Here is a 26274-nt window from a genome sequence, read left to right on the forward strand (position 1 = left end):
TCCTGCATGTGATTAACCCCGAAAACAGCAATTAGAAGTAGGCGAGTTTGTGGCCCGTGATTTTAATTTTCTAGGAGGGATCATGAGAGATGTCATGAATAATGCACCTTTAAGATCACACTGGAAATTCTCTCTGTAGTCAAAAAGCCTCACATGCAGTGGCCAGAGCCTGAATGCTGATGGCAATCCCTGAAGCTACCAGAACCTCAGATCTTTCTCTGAATCAGACAGGGAAGCTTTTGCCATGTAGAACACTCTTAAAAACAGCAGAGAACTTACCCCAGGTGCACCCCAGAACATCTCTTTTGTAAAATTAAACAATGTTTTGTTTTGTTTAGAAATGCAGTTTTAATTCTGCTTCAAAGTGTCACAATTTGCCCAAAGAGCAGCAGGCCCTATGATTAATAACTGCCGAGATGAAGAAAAAGGGATTAAAAATAAAAATCCAGGCCAATTTTTAAGCGTCAGAGGCTTTTTCCCCCCTGAACAGAAAACAAAACTTAACTTATTTAGTTAAATTTTTCCAAGTTCGGATGAATTCCCATCCCTCATCTGTGCTAAGCTGACTTGCATCACTCTTATAAAGACAATATTTTTTTTTTTCAGTTAAACGGGCTTTCAAATGCCATGTAAACATGTTTGCTGTTGAATGTCTACACCATACCTGACCTTGGAAGTGCTTTGTGTTGGCCAGAGAACAAAGAAATCAAATGTTTTGCTTTCCAGCCCAGATATCCTACACTTTGAAAAGCTCTTAAAAATGTAAATGAGATAATAAGCCCCAATGCAACAATGTGGGTGAATTACGGCTGCAGAAAGGGAAAACTCATTCGATTTATTTCTAAAAACGGAAAGGATCCTAAAATAAAATCATATTGTTTGGGTCTCAGACAGCACTGAGAGGCAGGGGAAGGAGGGAAGGGAAAGGTAATGGCTTTGAGACGGCGCCGCTGGAAGAGCCCGGGCAGATTTTGGGAGTTTGTGCAGGAGCCCTTCCCAGCCACTGTGACCAGAGCCATGATGTGGAAGGAGAAAGGAACCCCTGAGCTGCATTTCTGGGTAGGCACCTTTTATTCCCCCTATTATCCCACTGAGGATGGATTATGTCCAGAAAAACATTTAATGGAGTTTATTTCAGCCCCAAATGGAATTTATTTCATCCCAAAATGGAGGTTATTTCAGCCCCAAATGAAGTTCATTTCAGCCCAAAGTAGAGTTTATTTCAGCCCCAAATGGAATTTATTTCATCCCAAAAAGGAATTTATTTCAGCCCCAAATGAAGTTAATTTCAGCCCCAAATAAAGTTTATTTCAGCCCAAAGTAGAGTTTATTTCAGCCCCAAATGGAATTTATTTCATCCCAAAAAGGAGTTTATTTCAGCCCCAAATGGAGTTTATTTCAGCCCCAAATGGAGTTTATTTCAGCCCCAAACTGAGGTTATTTCACCCCCAAATGAAGTTTATTTCAGCCCCAAAGGAGCAGCAGATGTGGGGTTGCTGCCTGTGGAGTTGGGCCTGTGGCTCCAGGAAAGCTGGGATGATGCACAGGATCAGAGGAATTCTGTGGGATACCCGAGGGGCAGATTGAGGCTGGGAAAAAAGGTGGTTTTTTAAAAAAAACCCCAACCTGTCAAGCACAGAGTTTTGACAAGGAGCCCTGAAGAGACAAAAAGGTGCAGTGCCAGCATTCCAGAATCCCTTGTCAAGGCAGGAATTAATTTTTGGTGTTAGTTACAGGGCTTGATCTAAATCAACTAAAAGCTGGTAAGAGAAAGAGCTTGAAGAATCCCAGGAACAAGCATGGAACAGGAATGCAGGAAGGATTTGGTCTCCAATATATGAAAACTGATTTGATTATCCTTTAACCACAGGGTATTTTTCAAAAGTGCTGGATTACCTGAAAGAAAGCTCAGTTCTGAAGTATTACATAAACAGAAACAATTAGAATTCTTAATTTCTTTGTATTGATTGCAACTGCAAAGGAACTATTTACAAATGTGGTATGTTTTCGTTCTTTAACATGAAATAATTTCCTATTTTTCATATGTTCCCAAGAGCAGACAAGGCTTGATTCCTGATCCCATCACATCAATGGAAAGTCATGGATCAAAACCACTTATCTCTCTGCTCTGAGGGTTGAATAAATAAGTGACATTTTCAAAAAAAGAGAAAAAATTTCTGAAAATGTTAAGTATCAATGTATTTTCACTTTGAAACAGAAAGTGCCAGCAGAAAAGTTGCTGCTCATCCTGATCAGATTATGCCAGATAATGTCAGTCTTTTTTTATGAGAAATATGTAATTTTTATTAGCAACTCTGCACATATGGATGTGCATCTGTATCAAGAAAAGCCCTGGAAATTTATGGCCAGTGCAGAGTAAAGCTACCACGAAAGGTAGTGAGAGTTAGCACTTTTCATCTTCAAAGAATTTTTCAAATGTTACCAAATTAATATAATTAGTTAATGAAAGATGCAGTAATAAAAGCTACTCTAATTACCTACTGTAGTCTTAATTATCTCCTTACTAATGCCCACAGAAGAAGGCTTCCACTTTACATCCTCAAAACATGTGCCAACAATAATTCTGAATACAGGCTTCTCTTCAAGTGCCTTCTAAATTCAATTTACATCCATTGATGTGTTTTCTCTCCTCGTTCACGAGAAGAAAATCTCTGGAACTTTGAGAAAAAAAAGCCCCATGTGAATGTTAATAAAAATTAAAGAGAATTTTCTTCCAGAAATACACATGGAGATGATTAAAAATTTTGTCATTAAAACATTTAATTTTCAAAATCTTTATCTCTCCATGAAGCCAGAATTATAGTCTGTCTGGGCAAAAACCTCTTTACATTAAGTGGTCTCACAATTTAGAGTCAAATACAACTCTATCCAAAGGAAGCAGCCAAGAATCCCATCCAGATTGTTAAAAACAATCATTAATTTTGCTAAAACATTCCATGGAGATAAATAGATTTATCTGGGTTTATTACTACTATAAATAAATTGGGCAAATATATCTGTGAAGACCATTGATGCAATGCCATGAGTCTGAGCAAACCAAAGGTGTTTTAAAGGTGAAATAGTGATGTTTGAGCCAAATTGTTGGGGATCCTCAGCACTTTTTGGGTTTTCACTGAGCTCCTGCCCATGACACTGCAAAGAAAAAAAACCTCTGTACTTGGAGTTCTCTCTTGGTTTTGGTGCAAAGCAAAGGAAATCTTCTGGTTTTAACCTAATACATATGTTTGCTGTTCACATATGGCAAAATTCCTTTCTGTGGGAACTTTTTCGCTGTTGTTGCAACACACTATATATCCAAAAATGTTCCTTTGATGTTGAACTATTGCTCCACGACTCATTATGCTACTGATTCAATATGAAAGGCAAAATTTCTGCTGTTTCTGTTAAAACAATGGCTTTGTTTTTGCAAATAAGGTTTTTCACAACCTGTATGCAGGGGCCAACATTACTGCAAGAGAAAAGAAAATCTCTTATTTCACAAAGAAAACAATCACGGTGTTTAATAACACAAATTATTTCTCTATCCTATAGGTACATTACAATTGCTACTATGACTGTACATAAAATTTAGGGTTTATTGCTCCTCAGGAACAGAAATTAAAATGCCTTAAGCAATATTTGACATGTTTCTTTCCTATTTTACTTTCACTGACTTCCCAGCCTGTTACCATCAGTCCAACTTCAGGATCTGGTGAAGCTGGGAACAGCTTTGGATGGGTGGGGAAAAGGGGAAGACCTGCAAAGGCTGCTCCTCACAGCGTCCTACCATGCAGTGACAGCAAATCTGTCATGATCCTTCATGCCTAATATTTAATTTTAACCACTAAACACTATTTCATGAAGAGTGAACATGAATTACAGCACGGAATGAAAATGCAAATTGGTAATACCTTTGCAAATGTGTCCCTACAAGAGCTGGTTGCCCATTTTCTGCTGCCATTATGGGGAAAAAAAAAACAACTTTCCTTGGTCAGGAATCAGATAAAAGGTGTAATTTCCAAAGGCACAGAATTCAGCATGAATAATATGAGCTCCCACATACACCATGGCACATGGGGAAGTTTGGCTCACTTTGCTGACGTTTCAAAATGGGAATGGAGAACTTGCAAAATTCTCCAGGCTGGGGGCTTTGCCCATCCCCAGCAGCCAGGCAGCTCCCTGCTGCACCAGGCTATGGCTTCAGAGGTTTGCCAGCAGGAGATGCCCCTGGGAAGTCTAACAAATCCTGCCCTTGAGGGACTGTGGGAAGAAAGGAAGAAAGAAAAGAGTTCAGGAAGAAAAGGAATCATTTGACTCTAGGAAGAGAATCAAGTCTCTCAAGAAGTAGGGGAAAAAAATTTAAAGTAGGTCATTTAACATAAAAGAAAAATACATGCAAACACTTTGCAGTGTGGCAGGCTCTAATATAAGCTATTTTCATTTTTGACAATTCACAGGCAAGAGACTGACTGGCAGTACATTATAAACTTGGGATCATCAGCATTAGCTCCTGAGCAGTCCCATAACACTTCACATCAGACTTCACCTGGTGTCTTTGGCAGATCACCTGAGCACTGTTAGGACTGTCAGTGTGCCTACCTTTTCCTGCTTTGCTTCTGTAAGATATTCTGCTGAATGTTTTCAGCATTTTTTTATACATACCTAGTTGAGCAGACCAAAGTTTTAAAATCATTTCCCTGCACAGTCTTTAGGTTTATTAGAAAGAATTTCTGGCTGTGAGGGTGGGCAGGCCCTGGCACAGGGTGTCCAGAGCAGCTGTGGCTGCCCCTGGATCCCTGGCAGTGCCCAAGGCCAGGCTGGACAGGGCTGGGATCACCCTGGGACAGGGGAAGTGTCCCTGCCATGGCAAGGGTGGGATGAGATGGGCTTTAATTTCTCTTCCAACCCAAATCTTTTCAAGACTCCATGATTTTAAGATACATCCCTAAAATACCTTGATGGCACCAGCAGGGCTATTTGTAGACATAAAATTAGGCAGGGGCTTAAGCTTATTTTGCTGAGTCAGGGCTTCACTGCAGGACATTATAAACTCAATTCTTTTGAAAGGCAAAGGATGCCATAAGGTCCTGCAGAGATAACAGTTCAAAGAAAACAGCAGCATAAATTGTAAAGTCGGGCATTTTTGTCAGGGGGATCCAAGGAGGGAATTGTTTTTGCTTTGTTTTAGTGGCTCAGGTGACAGGAGGGAAAGAGAGGCAAGGTTCAAAGGCTGTAATAAACTGGCTTTCATCTGCTTTTCTCAACGGGCCACAAAACCCAACAAGCACTTGCCATGTCCAAGCACTGCTTTGTCTATGACCAGGACACTTTGGGGCTGTTGTGATGAAGTCAATCAAAAGGCTGACAGCTGGAAGATTTACTGTAATATTTCCCTGGAGTATTTTGCACTTCTATACTGCTTCCCCTTTTTCTCAGCCTGCATGTCATGGTCAAGAGCAGAGCAGGGGCTGCCAAAAGGAGAAAAGCCCTGAACTGTTTCCCCCTTGCACTCGCCCAGGTTTAGGCTCTGCCTAAACACCAGTGGTGCACATTTACCAGATAAAATGAATCTTTTAAACCCAAAGATACCATGACATCTTAAGCACACACTTATAAAGGAAAAGTTCAGAACTCCATTTTAAACTACTTATGAGAGGATTTACCAAGATTCTGCCTAATGTTCAGCTGACGCTTTGTCAAAAACATTTATCACGAAGCTTTTGAAGTTTCTTAGCTCCCCCCAAGTTATTAAAACTTGAACTGCAGAGTTTGTTATCAGCCTCAGAGCACACACAAAATACATCAGGTATTTTTTCAGTCAACCTTTCAGTCTGATTTTGAGACTATTATCCAAAATACAACACTCCCCATCGGGTTAGTGTCTGGCAGATAATGCTGAGCAGGCGGAACCGCTGTGCCTGATTGATCCGCGAGACAATTTTCATTTCCTAATTTGCTTTTTATTAAACACTTTGCAATCAAAGGGAACAGTGAGGAGTCTGCCATTCTCTGAGCAGGTTTCCTGTGAAGACCTGATGTCAGCTCCAACATTTTCAGGCAACTTTTTGAATTTTTGATGTTTTGTCATAAGAACATCTAAAACGTCGTGTCAACACCGTGCAACTGAGAAAATGCTATTGTGAACACAAATTAACCAGCAAAACATCTGGTTCTGCTGCTTGCTGTACTCTTAACAACAGTTCTGCAAAAACAACCATCAGGGGCTCGGGCACAGTTTCCTGCAATGACTTGGACAAGGCCTGAGTGGTGATAAAGCAGATTTATCAATCACCGGCTGAAGGAGGCAATCTTCTGCTGCCCGGGGCTTCACTCCCAACCAGGTTTATCACCAAACTGCCACTTTAAGTGGGTGTTCAGATGCTTCACACCTGGAGCCAGCCCACGGGCTCCAGCAGACCCCTGGTGCTCTACAAATGTCTCTTTAAAATGCATTGCTCCTCAGGGATACACCAAGACCTGGACATATAAACATTTCTAACAGGCCTTACAAAGCCTCTTATTTTGTTATGCTCTTTTAAAACAGAAATATTAAATACTTCTAATCAATAGGCCAATCTGATTCCCAGTAAGAATGAAAGAAAAGCTATTTATTTTGTGCAATCAAGTGCTCAGTATTGCTGCAATTCTCCCATTACATAAAATAACACACATTTTCTTGCACACAGGCACACACAAAGAAATCTAATAATGCCTTTCTACCTTTCAAAGTAACCTTAATCAACAAAATTAACTCGCAAGGCAAACCACTGCTTTTTGAACTGAACAAGAGCGAGCTTGACTCAACACATGTGAGATGTGAGAGGCAGCAAAGTAATATCTGCTAAAATTATGTCTGGAAGCCAAAAATGGGACGATTCTTGACAGGGGAGGATGCACACTTGGAAACTTGGAAATTCTTTTATCCAAAGTCTTTAATGACCTCCAACCCAATTACATTTGCAACAAGACATGACAATGCAGTTGCTCCTATTTTAAAGTATGAGTGAAAACGGAGTATTTTTGAAGGCTGATTCTTTTTTTTAAACTTTTTAATCATGTTGAGATGAAGCTCATTTACTTAAAAAGAAAAAATGAAACAGAATGTCCTCTGCAGCTGGTCAAACAGATTACGAAACTCTAATCTCAGTAGCCTGAGGAAAACCAAAACTGTTTTTCAAGTATCTATTTTATAGAGCATTAGCTTTATACTTTTTAAAAGAAGCATTAACATAACTGATCAGAACATCCCAGAATGTTTCTGATCTAGTTAATCATATGATGTTATGACAGAGATGCTTGCTGTCATAATGCCAATGTTTCTAAACATTTCTAAAATCCTTTAAGTTCTTTTTTTTTCTTTTTCCAAATTAGACATGGGGAAGATCTATTTCAGTTTCTTCAGAAGTTTTTCTGTCCATTTTAGAGCTTTACAAAAGTAGTGCAGAGTATTTCAGATAGACAGACACATCCACACATAGCAAGGAACAATGTCAGGCTCCATGACCTATTTAAATATTTCTGATAGCTTTTTATATAAATTATTTTATACTAGTTTCTGCATAACTCGTTTCTGGAAATCCTCACCAATGTATTTCTTTAACTCTGTTGTATTCTTTACCATTGAACTGGAATAATCAATTTAAAAAATCTGAATTTGTCTAATTTAAATTTATTGGGTTGGTTTCCCTTAAAAGCAATTGTTTAAACATTCAAGCCCATGCTGTATTTTTTGGTGCTAGTAGTTTCTCTAGTAGAGGTAAGAATAAGGTGTAATTTATACACAGGCAAGCTAGGAAGAGGATAAGAGGGAAAAACACTCACCAAAGCTATTGCTGTGCCTCAGATACAGTTTTAGTGGGGTGTTAAGAGCTGTTATCACAGTTGTGATAAAGCAGACTGATTTCCATTGAGAGCTTTTGGGCTTTGTTTGTTTGTTTGTTTTTGTGGGGTGTTTTGTTAAGGCTGTTTCAACCCAGTTTTGAGCTGAAACTCTGCTGTTTCACTGTGAAGATCTTTCTGCTGTGGCAGAAAAGTCTTCCATGAAAATGCACAGGCAGAGAGGGAGGAGCTCAGTCCCACCCAGCACAAATCCTGCTGAGTTACTTGTGACTCCAACAGGCATCCCCAAGATATCCCCCTGCTTCTTCCTTCCAGAAATACCCACAGGGTCCTGACAAGGCAGCTGAGATACCCCCAAAAAGTACACAAAGCTTTAAAAAAAAAAATATGTAAATAGTTCCAAACATTCTATATGGACAACATCTTTAAAATGCAACAGGACTAAAAATAACAGAAAACAGATCAGGTTCTGAAGCACCATGAGTTTCTCATTTGTGCAGCTCCACATTAACGTCTCTCAGCCGAACTGCACAGCTACTTCATGCATCCCAAAACCTTCCCCTTATCACAACTGAGACAAAAACTGCAGGAAAAACAAGAAGAAATATGGCACAGTGTGAAAGATCTAAGAATTCCAGTAGTGGTTAAGTTCATAAAGCTCAGTCTAGTTCAGGATCTGACAAGGAAGCACAAATGAGCTTGGCCTGTGCTGAGATGCAGAAGGGACATCAGCTCTTCACACACACCACGAGGCTGAGTTAGAAACACAGATGAGTGCTCAGCAACACCAAACTTCATTTGCAAACACACATTTCCATACAATGGTTATGAATAGACACAAACATTGAGTAAAAGTGATGTGCTATTCTGGTAGCAGGAAGAAAGCAATACTTCAGGTAGGAGTCCCTCCTTGGAGCTCAGAGCACGGCTGTGGTCAAAGGTGTTTCCAGGCAGACAATCAAAATCCACTGATAATATCCAAATTGTTAAACACTCTTCAGTAATTGCTGTTCCACCTTGCTGAATTACAAGCGCAAAACTGGAAAGGACATGAATGCTATTGACAGTAGAAACAAAAGCAAGGGGAATTTAAATACAGCACATGAAGTTGTTTTCTGGAGCCAGAGAGTGTCAGTACCCACCCTGCATTTCTCCTTCCAGCTGCCTGCAGAGTCCTGGCTTGGTTCAGTGGTGCAGGTGTTCCTGCAGGTACCTAACATTTGTCAGCCTGAATTTTTATTTATACAGTTCCATTCTGCCTCTGCCAGGCTTCCCAGTAAGCAAACAAACTCACTTTTCATGTTCAGAGCTCTTGTTTGTACTTTTACCCTTTCTTACATAACAAAGCTGGCAGAGAGCAGAGCAGGGACAGCACCTGCGGCTCCCACTGTGGGTGCAGGGGGTTGGACACCCCTTGTGGGCATCATCCATCCCTGAGTGAGCACATCCACTCCCTGGGTCTCATCCAAGTGAGATCCTGCTGTAGAAAGGTGGGTGCAGGCTGACAGCAGCAATGAAAAAGCCAAGGAGGTCCATGGTGCCACAGCTGGGAGCTCATGGCAGTCCCTGGGCACTCAGGTGGAAAAATGGAAGGGAAAACATTACAGCACTTCAGGGTTTAACATATTTTTAACAGTTTTAGTTGAAAAGAGAGATAGCACAACCTTCCACTGAAATGAAAATGTTGTGCTGCTGAGACAGAGACTCTCAGGAGCCTGGATGGACTCGATGATCTCAGAGGGTTTTTCCAACCTTAATGATTCTGGGAGTCTGGACCAGCACCACTGCCCACCTGGCAAGTGCACAAATGATGTGCTTTCCTAAACCACAGGATATCTGCATGGAGTTTAAGTGCTGCCATGTCCCAACTAATTATTTCCCTAGAAAAGGGACTGCTTTGTTTGGCCCTGATCTGGTTCTAGAAGAACTTGCATCCACTCCTTTTTGTATTACAAATGAGCTGATCTGTTTTCAGGACACCATGAGTGATGCTCTCCTTCCTCCCCACACCAGGCTTTATTCCTTTGGGATGATCTGAACTGTGAGACAGCAAACCCCAGGGCAAAACTGAACTGGGACTTCCTGGCAAATCTCAAGAGGGAAGTGAACAGGGCATTGCATGTTCTGTCTTCTATGGCCAGCGTGGCCTGGTTTGAAATCCATGATCTCATGCCATGCTGGGCCAGGAAAATGGCATATCCAGGGCATGGGTTTCCAGCATAAAATACAAGTGAGGTGATCTGATGTGACTCTATTCACCTGCCAACAGCCCTGGCAGAAAAATAAACAGGTTCTGGGGATGAGCTGCTGCTGGAGGCAAAGCAGGAACCATTAGAAGAGCTGCCCTGACCTGTGAGGAACTGGTGTTTTTGCTTTGAACTTCAGCAAATCTTAATGAACTCTTCATAATTGGCAATCTGGGGTTTTCACTGATGATTTATTTTCTGGAGGTGCCAAACACAGGAGACAAAGTCAACATTGGAAATACAAATTTGGGTCTCACAGTTGGTTGTCCAGGCCAGTGAAGCAGTTCCAATACCACTACAGGTGACTCTCTGAGTTGTATCAGGAATTAAGATTTTTACATAAAGGTGCATCAGTGCTGAAGAATTTGGTTTCATAATTATTAAAACAAGTTAATTTAATTGAAGTTATTGACTTCAGTGCGGTGAAGGCCTAAACTAAAAATAAGCAGAGGCAGTTTTAGAAACAGAAGAAGTTAAAAAGTGGTTGTGTCCCCCTCCTTACTTGGAGTAGTAAGGTTTTGGTTGTGCTTGACTCATCCCTGCTTTACTACTCTTCACTCCTCTGTTATCTGGCAGTTTTGGGGGAGATGCTGCCAAGAAATTCATTTAAAGTCCTACATTTTATCCTGTAGGCAACTTATTTCAGTTTCCTGAGAATAAATTTCATAGATAGACCCCTGAAGAAGAAAACAGGTGAACTCTCTTTGTCCCATAAATCAGTCAGGCTTCCTGAAGAGGCCAGAGATACAAAACTACAGAAGCCTGCAAAGAAACACTTCAGAAGAAGCTTCAGCCTTGAGGTTCATAGTTTTCTCCATAAGTCTTAAGCCCTCGGTCTTCCTCATGCATATTTTCAAGGGTCAACAAATAAATATTTACTGTCTCAGATCCTGTTCATCAGTGAATCAAGACTTGATGGTGCAGGAATCAGCAACAATGAACTGCTCCCAGAAAAGGCACCCCACTCTCCAATGCAGGATGGAGGACGGACATGAAATGCACATCCACATGCAACAGGCTTGAAGAACAAAGTATATTTTCAATAAAACTAATCTAGTTTTCCATCTTATTACACACACATCTGCTGTATGAACACACAGAGGCAAGTTCCTTGGGCTGGAAGGCAACGAGGTGTACAAACAGAAAATATTCACTGTAGAAATTTCAGTGGGAAAAGGAGCAGAGTACAACATACAGAATAGACCTTCTCCTGCTTCTGGACTCCAGTGCTATTTTGGCTGCCAACAGTACACAAAATTTCCACTGAAGGGCAAATCAAACCAATTTCCCTGAGGATGGAGGATCCGAAAACTCGCCGAGGTTATTCCATTAGTGCCTACGCACTCTCTAAGCGGATGAGCAGCTCCACTTTGAATCCATGTCAAACCACAAGGACTGGCTGATAATAACACTCATTAAAATGATCTCGTCCCTCTAGAAAAGCTGGCAAACAGCTCCACCTCACCCTTCCTAGCTGGGCACAATGGGGCGATTGATGCTGGGAGGAAAGGGGATAGGTTTGCACCGAGGAGCCGACGGGTCAGGTTTGGTGACAGGGTTTGTAGGTTTAACCTCTTACCCAAATCTCTGAGATGAAAAAGCCACTTCTGCTGAGCACACAACTGTGAGAAAGTCAGAGCTAGAGCTGGCAAACACCGAGCTGAGCTAATTAGACAGGTGTTTTGAAAAACCCCAAACTTTACACTTTTATTTGGACCTTTTGATGTCGTACCTGGTGCTGTTTCACACACTGGGGCTCCAGAGAAAGGCAGGAGCTGCTCCCCTGCTCGGCTCTGGGGGTGAGTTTGCCATCTGATCTGCTGAACACACAGATAAAAGTCGCCGCAGACTTTTCTCCCTTTTCAAGTGCAGCACTGTAACTTGGAAAGTTCTTTTATTCTCCACTCTGCTGACGCAAGAAAGTGGCAGGAATATGGCAGCTTTGGCTGCTTTCCTTTTGTAGCTCTTTGTAAGTAATCTTTTAATGCTAACAAAACAATAGGTATTTTCATTTTGGATGGAAAAAACATTCCAGTTATAGAAAATTAAGGCAATGCCTTTCAAAAAGTCTAAGAGTGCTACTGACCACTTGATTCTTCTCCTACCCTGACTTTAAATATTGGTAAATAGTTACCATGCACAGGTATCAGATTCTCCAGGTTTCTCTTGTTACACTTAAGAAAAGCCCAACTATTATGAAAATGGTGAAGTTTAACAAAGATATTTCTATTTCCCTGTGATGTGCCATTCAAAAGTGTTAGCCAGTCGTTTTTTAAAAAACACTCTTGATATTTGATCTTCTCGAGTTTCAGTTACATATAAAGCTGGAGAGCCAGCAGAAAATTCTAAGTGGAATCTGAAGATTTCTTAAGTCAACACTCATTCTGGCAGGAGCATTTTAATGCACAAAGCTGAAATCCTCAGCGACTCTCTCCTGCTGATATCCCTGGAGCAGCCAGCACCACGATTAGCACAAAATCAAAAGCAACCTACAGCACAACACACAGCTCTGCAAAAAAAAAAAAAAAAGGATGTGGGCACAAATGCTGGAAGTGGTGTAGGCACAATGGCATCAGCCAGGGCAACCTGGTGCTGTTCCAGCTCGCCCTGGGATGAGCCAGGCCGTAAGAGAGATCTCTCAGGGAAAAGAGATGTTGATAACAAAGCAGGTCCACATCCCCAAACCCCTGCCTGCCAAACCCTGCAACTCTCCTTGCTGTGCCAGGCTTTGGAAGGCTTCAGTGCCGGGTTAGAAATGTTTGTGGCCCGCGGAAGGTTCGCTTTGAAGGCGTCGCTTTCCCCGGCACCCTTTTGTTGGTGCAATCCGTGGTTCACACAGATTGTGTTTCCACCTCCACGGCTGGAGAAGCCCTGCAGTCAAGGCTGTTCCAGGAGCAGGGAAGGAGGCTGTGTTCCAGGAACTCACTGGAACTGGAACAAAGCACAGCCCTTGGAAAGCCTACACAGCCCTGTGCACAGACTGTTTTACAGATGCCCCGTCTTTGGACGGCATTAGACACTTGTTTTTATCTTTATAATTTTTTTTTTCCCCCCTCTCCAGTAAAGTCCCAGACCTTGGAGCACAGGCTCTTCCTCCTGGGCATTCTGCCTCCTAACTCCTGGGTATCTCTCCAGTTCTGTCTTTTTTAAGCACCACTTTCTCCTTCTGCTCTTGGGAGAGAAAAACGCCTGTGAAATGCAGCAGTAAACTCTGAGCATCACAGCAGACTTAAAAAAGCTGATTTCCATTTTCTTATAACACAGTTCTAAACCTTGTCTGTCCTTCTTTACAAACTGTGTGGTTTTATATCAGTATTACTTAACACTTACTAATAAGAGTGTTTTGTCTGCACCTTTTTAATTACCCAGGACCCCTCTCAGTGTTATTACTCCTGTCTTGTCAATTAAAAGCAGGGAATTTTATGGCTGGTTTTGATTTTTTCCCTATTTTTCCAGTGCAAAATTAGTCTAGTCCACATTATTAAAAGAATGACAGTTTAGCTGTATATGACTTTATATTTTATTCTGCATTTATAGAATCTTTAACTCCACAATCTGGAGACAGGTGTCATCCCTTCTGGGGATAACAAGGAATAAAAAGGACTTCATGCAGCAAAGTGCCTTCTGGAGGCAAAATAAAACACTGAGGACAACAATGATAAGGTAGGAAAAAGTAAAAATACCAACTTTTAAACCTGTCAGATAAATCTGGACTGCAGTTCAGAGGAAAAAGCAGGCACTAGCTCCAGTCTTTTATAAAACTTGTAAGTCTGATTTTGCTGTTGGCCATGGTAAGTTCTTCAATGTGTTGAGACATGAAAAGTCAAGAAAAATGCCAGAGTGCAAAGTTTGCTGCAGGAAAAAAAAAGATGACTCAATTCTTTGCCTCACAAAGCATGTCAAAGATATTATAAAGTACTTACAGATGCTCAGCCACTCGGATTGCCTGGCTGGCCAAACATCTGAAACCCTGTAATTTTGAAGAGAAGGTACTATGCTTCAGACAATGAAATAATTTCTGTGGCAGCAGAAAAAGAGAGATGGTTTTGAAAGGAAGAGTTTTTAAAATTGGAATTTCAGTTGTGATCAATAGCTATCTAAGCCTAACACGAAAGTCAGCCTATTTTAATTATTGTCTATAAGGAATAGGTCAAACCAGGCTTTTAAAGATAACCAGGTAATGGAATTGAGACACAGCTGAAGCAAGAATTGAAAACCTCAGGGCTAAACCCCCATTTCTCTAACAGACAGAATTTGGGTGAAGCACCATTTACATCAACAAAGGCTGTGGAAAACAGGTGCCTCAGAGTTTGGACCCCGTGGAACAGAGAAAGCAAAGCCATAAAAGACCTGCAGATTTAATTTACCTATTCTTTTGGAAGATGTGACTTCCTCTGCTGATCAAACAGAATATAGGAAGTTATGAGCAAGATAAAGTCATTTGCCTGGTAAATTTTAAGGTCTGCTTTCCAGTGCTAAAGCACCAGTGCTGGTGCCTTGTAATTCCCTGCTAATAAAAGACACTGCAGAGTTATGAATGTTATTACAGGCTAGAGTCAGTGACAAAGAAATAAAGATCCATGAAAAAGCACTCCACGTATTTAACATCAAGATGGTCCCTTGCAAGTCTTTCTTTCACCATGCCAAATGGTTTATCATGGTAATGTTTGGGCACAAAGGCAATTAGAAGGATTAGAGGTGCCTCTGGAGAACTTTGTGACACGCACATCTCCGAGGCTCTGCAGTGACTGACAGAGCCACCACCAGCAGTGGGGCAGGTTCTGACCACACAGGACATGAGCCAGTGCCAACACTCAAATGCTGACCTCCTTTCTACAGGCACTGCTGGCTAAAAAAAAAAAAAAAGAAGAAACCCAAAAAACAAAAAAAACCAATCCAACAACAAAACGAAACAAAACAAAAAAATAAAACAACAAAAAACCCCCAAACAACCAAAAAACCCCCCTTCATTCAAGTTAAAACAGAAATGCAACAAAATATCTTAAAAATCTTATCCATAATGTGGGTCTGTTGACACAATTTATCCTGAGCTAGTAGTGAGGTTGTAGCAGCTAATTGTGCCTTTATTCCCTGGGGAATAAAGCAAGTCAAGACTCCCTTTCCAAAAAGCCCTTGACACAATCTATGCCTTCACCCTAAGTTTTAGATTTTCATTTAGAGTTTACACTAAGCTTTCAGGGTTTTTTCCCCCTAATTAATGTCCTCTGTGCTGTCACACCAGATCACAGCCTCCTGAACCACCAGTCATTACAGCCTTAATTTCCACCTCTGCCACAACCCCTGGGTGAAGTCAAGGCTCTTGCCCTCCTGTCTCCCTTTTAAAACAGGACTAAAAATGCTTCTCCAGATCAGGGCAGCTTAGGTTGGGTGCTCTTAGATGCCTCTCCTCCCTTAATAAGCACTAATTAAGGGCATTTAAACCACTTAGATTTACCTTTGCTTGGGACTTTTAAACCAATAAACTAGAATTATTTATTTATTACCAGCTTCAACCCAGGCTCTGGCAGAGTGCAATGCTGGTGTTCTAAAAGGTGTTTTGAGGACAAAAAACTAAATACCTCTGCAGGGCTGCAGTCACTCAGTTAATGTTCCCAGAGACCTAATGTGCTTTTCCTTTTAATAAAGAATATTATTTGTTGTTACCAGTGGAATTTGCTAATAAACATGGCTGATGATGAAATAGAACTACAAGCAAAATTACCTTGTGCATCAAATTTTTAAAAACACAAGTTTTTGATAGAGAAATTTGGTAATTTTTACAGTTGCATGGAGGAAATTCACTGTGTTGATAAAAGCCTCAGTACTTTCCAGAGGAAAAGATCCTTTGGCTCCACGATACAGCAGCATTTAACAAATATAGGATGTCAGGAATACTCAATGCCCACAAAGGCCCAGACAATTTAAACCCCAAAATTTATTCCTTTGTTCTGCTACGGCTATAAAACTTTGATTTTTTTTTCCCCCTCTCAACATTTTTAAACATAACAAAGAAAAACAACTGTTTCAAAATTTTTCACATGAAGAGGAACATTATTATAGGCCATTCTTTCCTAGAAATCTTTTAAGTCTTATTTATTAACAGAATTAATCTGATCATAAGCTGGCTGACATACAAAGTGTTGAAATATGTCATCTTCCAACCATGCTTTGCTAATGAAATTTTGGTGTTAATTCAGGGATTTAACAGAATCCTAGAATCTGTAACAGGAATCAAACAATAATTGTGGTTCATCTGGCAAAAAAAGCAGCATTTTCCCCCTTTTCTGTTGTGGGTTTGTCACTGTATGTTCTCCATCACCCATTTCTTTCCAGAATCTACTTTTTGATGTGGAGTCCCCACTTGGCCATCAACTTCAGCATTAAAATGCTCTGAACATGTTTTGCAGTTCCAATCCCAGGAAATCTTTTGTACTTCCAATCCCAGGATCCAAAAGGATTTCATAAAACACTGAACAACTAAGCCTGAACAACCAAGGCTGGGATTTCATAAATAACCTCAAGGTATCTTTATGATGCCACCGACTTCTTGTTCTGCCCAGCCCAGTAACCAAAAGCACAGAGAAGTTTGGTAAATGCTCTGACTGTTGGAATTATCAAGCTGCTGTGGGTAGACCACTATGAGGATGCAAGAAACATAATTTAAATTTAAAATAAAATTTAAATAAATAAAATAAAAATAGTAATTAAATTTTAAAAAATTAATAAAAATAATAAAAAAATAAAATAATTTTTTAAAAATAAAAAAGTTTACCCCACACATCAGTGGCCAGGGAAGCTCCTGCCCAGACATTCCCAGTTCAGTGCCAGCCCCTTACTGGAGAGCAGCAATCCCAGCTTGAAGCAGCACAAAGGGCTACCAGACCTGGCACTTCAGGCAGGTTTTCCAGACACCTGCAGGGTTTTTGGGAACATCACACAGCCCAGATCCCAGCTGGTGCTGGGGCTGTGGCTCCTGACCTCTGGGCTGAGCACAGCTCAGGGTCCAGGTGAGCTCTGCTCTTTGTCCCCCTGCCCCAGCCCAGTGTCCTGGGGCTCTGCTCTGGATTTAAGCCCTGGTGAGCCCAAAGCAAGGACAGGGCACTGAGGGGGGCTGGGTTTGGGGCACACCTCAGCTCCTGTGGGATCTGCCACGGGACACTGCTGCTCGTGGCACCCTGAGAGGCACAAGAGAGGAAGTGAGAGCCAAAGGTTTATCCTGATTTTATGGGTGATGACAAGTCTGACTTGCCCTTAGGCCAGACCTAACATAGAGTTGAAGGCCAAGGCCTTCAAGCATTTGTCTCAAACTGCCCCAAACTGAGGCCACCTGAAGGCAAAAAGCCTCATTCAAATTGGGTTTTTAGGCTGTCAAACAAAGCAGAAGGTTCTTGAAAGGTTCTTGAAAGTTCCATTTATTCTTTTTAACTAATATTTAAGATACTACCTTAAGAAATGTTGAGTTGAAGGAGATGGATGCAATTGTGCAATAATAACAAATCAGAAATCTTTTACTAGCAAAGAGAGTCAGGAATTTGAATTAACATCAAAATCGTGTATTATGGCATCCACATCTGGATATCACTTTACTGCCTAAATCCAAAGCTTCTCTGAGAGCCAGTTGGTTTCTGTAAAAATGTATTTCTCTTTTTGAAAGGAAATAATAATTGGAAGGTCTTACAGGAAGCCACCCAATACCAATAGAGGAAATTGCAATCTGTTCCTCAATGTTAGTTTAAATCAATGTTATATTTAGCAAAGGCTGTTTTTTAATGATAGTATTTTCAATAGATTTTACTACACTGAGTCTCCTCAAAGGCTTGCATTATATTAAGAACTGCTTTGTTTGTAGAATGTTTCTTTAATCATCCCTCAAGGTCTTCAGCTTACCCTAGGTTAGATGTTGTTCCCCATCTCCAGGACATCCAGGATTCCATTTTCACCAAAACCCCTTTTTTTTTTTTTTTTTTTGCCCCAGGCTAATAAAAAGCAAAGTATTTCTGCATATGCTTGCCTAGAAATATGTGTGGTTCTTAAAAATACGAAGTGATCAAATATTAAAACCACCTTTTTCTGTTTCCAGAAGTATACACAGCATTTTAGCTTCCTAGGAATTTTCTGCCTGGGTATCTGGATTTCAGTAAATTTCCATTAAATCAGTGGTTTCAAAGGAAGATTTTTTTTAAAAAGTACAGTATTAATGATACTAAACAAAATTCAAGAACTCCAAGCAAAACAGCTCCTCCAATTTCTTCTCCAAGTTGACAAAATCTTTTAAAACATACTCCCAGCACCAGCGCTAAAAACTGCCTGGGACACTGCTCAGAAATCCTGTGCAGAATTTCCCTGTGGTTTTTATGGATCTCATTACATTGTGAAGTAATAACATCAAAATGAAGTTTATAATAGATTTACATGCAGAAGGGTTTCATGCCACCTATAATCATTACTGTTCAAAAACTGGTGTTGCCAACAGCTGAATTGTTCCACTGTGTGTAACTTAAGAGAATCCAGAAATTCAAGAGCAGAGTTTGCACCAGAAGGAAAATGCTGCTTAAGAGTCTGAGCCATGTTTTTCCAACATGTAACTCAAGAAGGCACCATGATAACTTGAATTATAACTTGAATTACAGTGTATTTCTGACTCTGTGGGAAGATGATTCCACTGTCACGGGGTTTCTGCAGATCTTGGTGGCCAATGGAAAAGTGAACTACAAACAGTTCATGTTCCTAAGTGGTAAAAATTCACCTGTACCTGAAAGTAATGTGATTTACCTGTGTTCTCTCTGCAGAGCCTGGTAATAAAATAACCTACCTGTGGTGATTCTACCTGCATAACAGATTAGAGCCAATATTTCTATAGTTACACCTTTCACAGAATGATCAGAAAGAAAATTCTTTTCCTCAACCAGCACACAAATAAAGGCAGATATTTTCCTTAAGAAAAAAATAATGATAATTAAAAAATCGATGAAAGAAAGGGAAAACATTCTGCAGATGATGAGACAGTAACGACAACCTAATGCAAGTCATTCCAATATAGAGGACAGCATTAACTGCACCATAATCCAATGGATTTCCAACATTTAAAAACTTTCATGGTGTCTTTTAGGCACAAAAAAAGTACATAAACTGTAGGAGTTGATTTTTCCATGAGTTTTTTACACTTAATAATGTAATTCTTTGGTATGATTAAATGTCTTTACAAAGGAAAAGGAATTTCATTCTTCTATGCAACTTCTCATGAGCTGTTTTTGTTGTCAAACAGAGCAGATGACAGTTTCATTTTTTTCCCATTGCTCTTTACTACTCTGAGAAGAAAAAATGTTTAAAAGCCAATTCTGCTAACTTCTACAGGTAGGATTCTCTGCAGCTACTTTGAGTCAACATGACAAAGCAGCAATAACACAATTGGGCTGTTCAGTCCCTTAAAACAATGAGGAAGGCCAAAGAATGGAATTCTGAAGCAAAATATGTATAAAAAATATAATAAAATATGTATAAAACTACAGATAATAAATAATTTATTCCTTTAACATTCAGCACAGACTTTGCTGGTATTTTTCACTGGAAGCTAAGGACAAACTTTCCTTCAATGCAGCCTTAAACATGAAAGTTGGGAAGGTTTGTGAACACCAGGCTGCAGCCCAGGCCATGCTGCTGCCTCACTCTCCTATTTTTCACCTTTCCTCTCTTTCAAGCCCTGAAAGCACAGCATAAAGGTGCTGAAAACACACAAAAACATCAGGGCCGGTACAAAAAGCAAGAGAACAGGAAAGATTCAAGTCTTTGACTGACATGGATGGATTAGACTTGCCCAATCCAGGCGTTTGATGCAGGCATGGGATCAGCTAGAGGAAAGGGAGCCTGAGTCATCAGCTCCATCAAAGGCAAGGTCTGGGGACGTCTGGGTGAGCTCTGTGTGAGCAGGAACCAGCCCTGCATTCAGAACTTTTAATTACCCTCACCCAGGCAGCAGCATCAGCGACTGAAATCCCCAGATTACCTTGATTGCTCTGTCATTATCTGTCATCAGCTGCTGCTTCTCATCTTCCAACTTCTGTGCAGCTTCCTGGAGCCGCTGCTCCACCGCAAGCTGCTGCCGGCTGTTCTCCTCTGTCAGGAAGGAAATGGTTGTCTTCAGTTCTGCTATCTCCTGAAAAGAAAGCAGCGTGTTGAAGCTCCCCTCAGTAAAATCCATGCATTTTGCATTTTTTTAATATAAACATGGCACTGGCAAGCTCTGCTGCGTGAGGGGATGTTTGAAATTAGCACGCTGCGCACTGGCAGGGCATGGAACTCCACGCAGAGAAAAGCAATAGAGCAAGGCTGTAAATGACAAGAATCGCTGAACACAAAATATTTGGAAGTGTTTTCCACTGTGACATTCCAAAATATTTGCTCATGAGAACAAAGCACATCTGTGATTTTCAAACTGCAGCCTGCTCCCCGTCTTGCACCGCTCTGAAAGCAGGAGTGAGAGTTTACACTGGAATCTGCTGCTCCTTTTCCCGGGGGATATCTTACACCTTGATACTGCCGAGAAGAAAAACGCCCACATTCACACACTGGAATGAAATTTAAACCTGACATTGACATTTCTGACCTGCTGAAAGGAGCAGATTTCGCTGAGCAATACAGTGAGGACCTGACTCCACATCCAGGACCTTCATCCAGACCTTTTAGGTGATTCACTTGTCATTTGTTGAATTGTATTTGTTTTACCTTTTTCATCACTGGGGAAAGTCATAACTAACCCTGATCCTTTAGGCATATTTACAGAATTTTATACTGACATGTCATCACCCAGCAAAGCACTTAAACATGTGGGAGAGTCACTGACTTTAATGTATATACTCAAGCTTAAGGTTAAGCCTCTGTAGCAGCATATTATAGAATAATTCTAAAAGCACTTTAGCACACAGGCAGTTCAGGGAGAGACTACCAGAGTGCTTAGACTTTGCCAGGCCTCCTCACTGGCAGAGAAACATCTATATTAATTACATGGTTATTTAGGAAAAAAAAAAAGTTAAAAAACCCCTAATAATAGGCCAGGACTAGTGTAAGAAGAACTGTGCTACAAATGAAGGTACTAAAATCACTGGAAAAGGGGAAAAAGCTGATTAAAAACTCTGTAGTAAATTTATTTCTCTTTACCTACCTGAAAAGCCCAGGAAGTAACCCAGATTATGTGTAAAACCTACCCTTGTATTTCTGTATTGCTCTTCTAAATAAGAAATACATATTTCAAAAGATAATACCCATCAAAAAAAAGGGGTTTTGAGACCAATACGCCGAAGTTTAGAGATTATCTCAATAGGGTGCAATTCTTTAGCCAGGATTAAGCAGGTTTCTGGGTCTGCAGTTCAGGTAATTGTTTAGAAGACAGATAATTTGCAGAAATGTGTTTTTACCAGGTGTGTAATGCACAGGAGAAAGAAGAAGAAAGCAATGGATTATACAAATTATTAAGATAACAACTTGATCCTATGCAAAACTATGAGTATGGTTCCTTTTGTCATTTTAGAAAGAAAACAAATTAGCAAACTTCTCAATATAACACAAACCTGAGATTTAAAGCTTTTACCAGGTTGAGACCCTGATCTAGCCCAAGAGTTCTGAAATCCAAGCAAGAAAATTTCAGCAGGAATTGATGAAGAAAGATCTGCTTTGTGCAGAACTTTTTAGAGCAAAAATTTCTATTTACTTTGTATAAACTTCAGAGGAAATTTCTTGAAATATCTTCTCTGTGTGGGTGTTAAAAGTGAATGTTCCAAGAGGCCACAGAGAGAAAGATTGGACAGATGTTGTCAGCAAGGCGACCACAAGAAAAGTTGCAATCGACCAATTATTAACAGTGAGCTACAAAAAAACCCCAAAGCCAAGCGTGTCCAAGTAACTTGGGGGATTTGATTTAAACCCGCACAAGTAAAGAAATTCAGACATCAGGGTGAAACTGTTTTATTGAGCCAAACAGCCCTGACAGACGATGGATGTGTTGTGTCTGCCCCAGAAGTGCTGAGGAACTGGGTCCAGCTCTTGCCAGTAAAATGCCCCAGCTACAGCAAAGCCACCTTAATACAAAACATGTCCCCAAATCTTGAGACTGTTCTGCAGGCCAATAAATATTATATGACATAATAAATTTTGCCAGTCTGACAAAATTTATTATGACATTTAGGTTAAAAAGTTCTTGCCCTACACTACCTACATGTTCCCACTGCAACAATTAGAGCAATTTCCCTTTGCTTAAAAATTCAGAAATGCTTCAATTATTCCATCTGCCTTTAACAAATGGACCAAGAACCACTTTTGTATTGACATTGGATTGTGTCTGGCACAGAGAGGTTGCCTTGATTCCACTCACATGTGGGTGACAATGACAAAAAGTAAAACAGAGGTAGCAATTGAAGGGATCTCTTCCTTCAGGTTTGATGTGGATCAAATGTTACTTTTTGAGCTTTAATCATTTCCTACTTTTCAGGTTCAGATGGAAAGATAAAAAAAAGAAGAGGGTTTTTTTGTGTCTTTCTCTCTTCCTTTATAAATAAAAATTACTAAATTACCCACTAATTACTAATTTAAAATTACTGGCAAGCTATTTAGGAAAGAGAACATTCTCTGCAATTTACCACAGAATTGTGGAATTGATGAGGGTGGAATGGACCAGTGTAAAGAAGTATCACCCAGAGCTGGTTCAGGATCAGCCCAGTCAGGTTTTAAGTATCTCCATGGATGGAGACTTTACAACCTCCCTGTATGCAAATGAATGTGTAAAAATACAGGTTAGATTTTAGAAATAGAACGTAAGACATATTTACCAATGATTCTGATAAAGCAGTGTGAAAAAGTGACAGCCAATAAATGTCACCAAAACAACTAAAGTCACAATTTTGGACAAGTGTTACAGACAATAAGACTCAAAGGAGATGAAAAGCTGAAACCAAGAGTTTTAAATATTTTGAAGTGTTGGTAAAACAGCAAGTTTGCAGTTTCTTGTTATTGTCTTGCTGATCATTTCTGTCTAGATTAGAGGCTGCTAAACCCTTCTTTGTAGTGTTTTTATTGATTTTAAAAGACTATTATTGGACTATGGGCTGCAAACACATTTTGCAGTGCAAGGCAGACATTCTGCTGTGGCTGGGAGCAATGAGGAGAATGACACCTCCACACAAATCCTCGTGGCAATTTTCTTCTTATTAAAAGCTTAACTTCTGGTTGCATCTCCATCATTTTTCACACTTCAGTACTACCTGTCAGTCAAACTGAAAGCTGAAGTATGTAAAAATCCTCCAGCCTTACCATTTTTAAGCATATATGTAAATTCAACACTCATTTTCATCTTTTGAGTTCTCTGAAGACCAAAAACTCAAGTCAAAACCAGTCTGCCTCCAGGACACTGACATTCCTCCAGGTGCTGTTTTGGGCAGAAATGCAGAACTGGTGGGGATCAATGAGAAAGATGAAGAAACCTTGGGTGACACCACCTTTAACAAGAAATGCAAGTCCTGGCTGTGCCATGGCTCCTGATTCTATGAGATGTGATGGAGCACCTCACCCTCCTTCCCACTGGCTGAAGGAGGACTTGGTCCTTTGGGGTCCTCAGGAAATGATGATGGAGAATGAAGGATGAACTTCAGAACTCAAAAAACCCACCTCTACTTTCCAGCTTAATGCTCTGTGGTTTTTCAGCTAAAATCTGCAAGAAGACACTGGATGCTTGATTTAGCAATGGCATGACTTCTCTTGGTTGTCAAAACCAGCAGCAACTCAACTTTTCACCAAGCTCCCAAGTGGAACAGGTTCACCTGAGCTGCCTGCTGGCCACCTACCTGCGCGGACATGGACAGCTTCTGGCTGAACTCCTCCTCCATCTGCTTCAGCCGCCTGTTGGCCTGGAACACACACAAAAGAGAGCCCCGTTAGCTCAGACACAGGACGTGCACAGACACTTTGCCACCGGGCCCTGGGCTTGGCACCTCCTCCACATGCCTATCACCGAGCGCCGGCCCCGCGCCAGCCCCAACGCCCTTTTGTGGCAGCCAAAAAACCGCCAGGGCTGGGCTTTGATCTCGGGCCAACTATTCATCACTTGAAAGAGGGGAGAAATTGTACCTCTGCTGCCAATTATTAGAAAAACATAAAGAGTTCTGCGGATTAAAAAGAGAAAAAAAAAGGAGAGAATGAGTGTGTGTGTGTGTGTGTGGGGCAGGGGAAGGAGGCAACACACGTAAACGAGTTTATCAGGATGAATTTGTTTCTGTACAGAGGGGGAAAAACGAGGAGAAAGTCCCAGGCAATGTGACATGGGGGATGCAGCTTCACCTCTCAGTTCTGTGTCTGCAACTGTTCTTTGTCCCACTGCTCGTCCCTTCCTAAGGAAAGGTGGGAATTACACTGAAAATTCACCCAAGATGCAGCTTGGACATAGAGCTCTTTCCTTACCCCAACTCAAAACTTTGAGTTTTTTCCAACTCAAAGCTAAAGAATAAACCAAAATGAAAACAATGCTGCTTGGTCATATCAGAATCAAACCAGCACGTATTTCTATAACCTCGGGAAAGATACCTCTTAATCTTACCTCTTTCCTCAAATAATTTAATTTCAGAAATAATTTGATAATAGCAATATTAATAAAAAAATAAATGCCATTTCATTTCAGGAGAGAAACCTGATTTGTATTTTTCTTACAGAAACCAGCCCAGCCCAGCCCCACCACGCTGTCCTCAGGTGAACTGCTTGGCTCTCAAACTTGAGGACAGGTGTCTAAGACAAACATTTTCTTAGGGGGGACAGAATATCACGCAGCTGAGTTCTGAAGCAAATTTAAGCTGATTAAGTTTTCAAAATCTATCTGACCTCCTGCTCAAACCTTTGATCTGTCGTCCTCAGTTTTACGGCACCGCGTCCAGCGCCAAACGCCGGCTCCTGCCAGCCCCTCTTTGGGGGGACCAAAAAACCCACAGGGGCCCCCAAAGCCTCTGAACCCTGTGTGCAGCCAGCTCAGGCTCCATTTCTGCAGACTCCAGGGATTTCAGGCAGGCAAAGAGTCTTATTGATTTTTCTGGGCTATAAATCGAGGAGCTTAGAGCCGCGGATCGTCATGGTAGGGCTGGAATCATCCTCGGCAATCCGGGCAGCTCTGTAAGGTGCAGCTCAGCCTAAGAATATTACAGCCAGTTCAAAGTAATCCTAAACTTTACATGAAATTGCAATTTCAGATCCTCAATCCCTTCAAATTCCAAAATTATGAAACATATGGATGTCTCCATCTGTTTATTGGTACTAAGGAATCTACTAAAAAAGTTGGCAAAACCAATTACCAAATTTGTGCATCATTTTTGAGACGACATTATGGCTTGGTTTTGTTATAAAACAGAGATAATGGCAATACACATTGGCTTGAAACAGCATCTAGAAGAATTCTGGAGCACCAGACAAATGAAATTTCACTTTTTCTCCATTTATCACTCAAATGTGGACCACAAACACTGTAAGGGCTCATGGTGGGGGTGCATAAATAAAAGGAGTGGTGACACAGCCCCAGCTATCGTAGGGAGCTCTGTCCATGCTGTTTCTCCTTGTACTCGGGCTGACCCACATTAACACTTGTTCCATTGTACTGCAGCCTAGTTTCAGATGATGTTTTACCACCACTGCATGTCATAAAGTGACTGAAATTGCCAGTTTATCTTTAGAGAAAAAAGTAAAAAAATAAATTACAGCAATAGCATAAATCGCTGTTAGTCCCAGAAAGGGAGAGGGACTCGTCAGCAAGGCATTGCACAGATCACGTTACAGCTGCTCTCGCTCAACTTGCCTGGGGTAAAAGTCCCCATCTTTCATAGAAGCAGCTTTATAACCTCCTGAACCCACAGAAGAAATCCCAATAAATAATAAAGAGCCGGTCACGAGTTCCATAAACAAATTAGAATTTGTTTGTTCACACACAGTACAATCAGGCTGACCTCTGAGAGACAGGACAGAGGTGATCCAAAAGAAAGATACTCTGGATTTCATTGTTTTATTCCTAACTAAAGGCAAAGAATGGATATCCTACCAATTTACTTAAAAGGAATTGCAACATTTTATTTTATAATGGCTTTAACAACATCCAGTTAGCAAAATATTTACAAGTTTTGTCTCCCACTCACCAACAAACCATAAATTCTTGCATTTTCTTCCCAAACAT

General features: G+C 40.7%; 1 protein-coding gene and 1 long non-coding RNA gene across 8 annotated transcripts in view; one reads left to right on the forward strand and one right to left on the reverse strand.

The window, feature by feature from the left end:
• Positions 1-26274, reverse strand: part of CEP112 (centrosomal protein 112) — a 159484-nt gene that overhangs the window by 20496 nt on the left and 112714 nt on the right. For 6 of the 7 annotated variants that reach the window (XM_064395729.1, XM_064395728.1, XM_064395727.1 and 3 more), the window contains exons 22-23: positions 23915-23977; positions 20089-20238 (exon numbers count right to left, since the gene is read on the reverse strand). In XM_064395729.1, coding sequence (XP_064251799.1) covers positions 20089-20238; positions 23915-23977 — 213 coding nt within the window. Of the gene's footprint in view, positions 1-13823; positions 13938-20088; positions 20239-23914; positions 23978-26274 lie in introns of those variants that run through there. The other variant, XM_064395730.1, reaches the window with a different exon arrangement.
• On the forward strand, positions 786-22283 carry LOC135284318 (uncharacterized). The gene is made up of 2 exons (XR_010349747.1): positions 786-1059; positions 18875-22283. It is a non-coding gene; the product is annotated as an uncharacterized LOC135284318 (long non-coding RNA).

The sequence above is a fragment of the Passer domesticus genome, chromosome 20 (genome assembly GCF_036417665.1).
Source record: "Passer domesticus isolate bPasDom1 chromosome 20, bPasDom1.hap1, whole genome shotgun sequence".
Taxonomy (NCBI): domain Eukaryota; kingdom Metazoa; phylum Chordata; class Aves; order Passeriformes; family Passeridae; genus Passer; species Passer domesticus.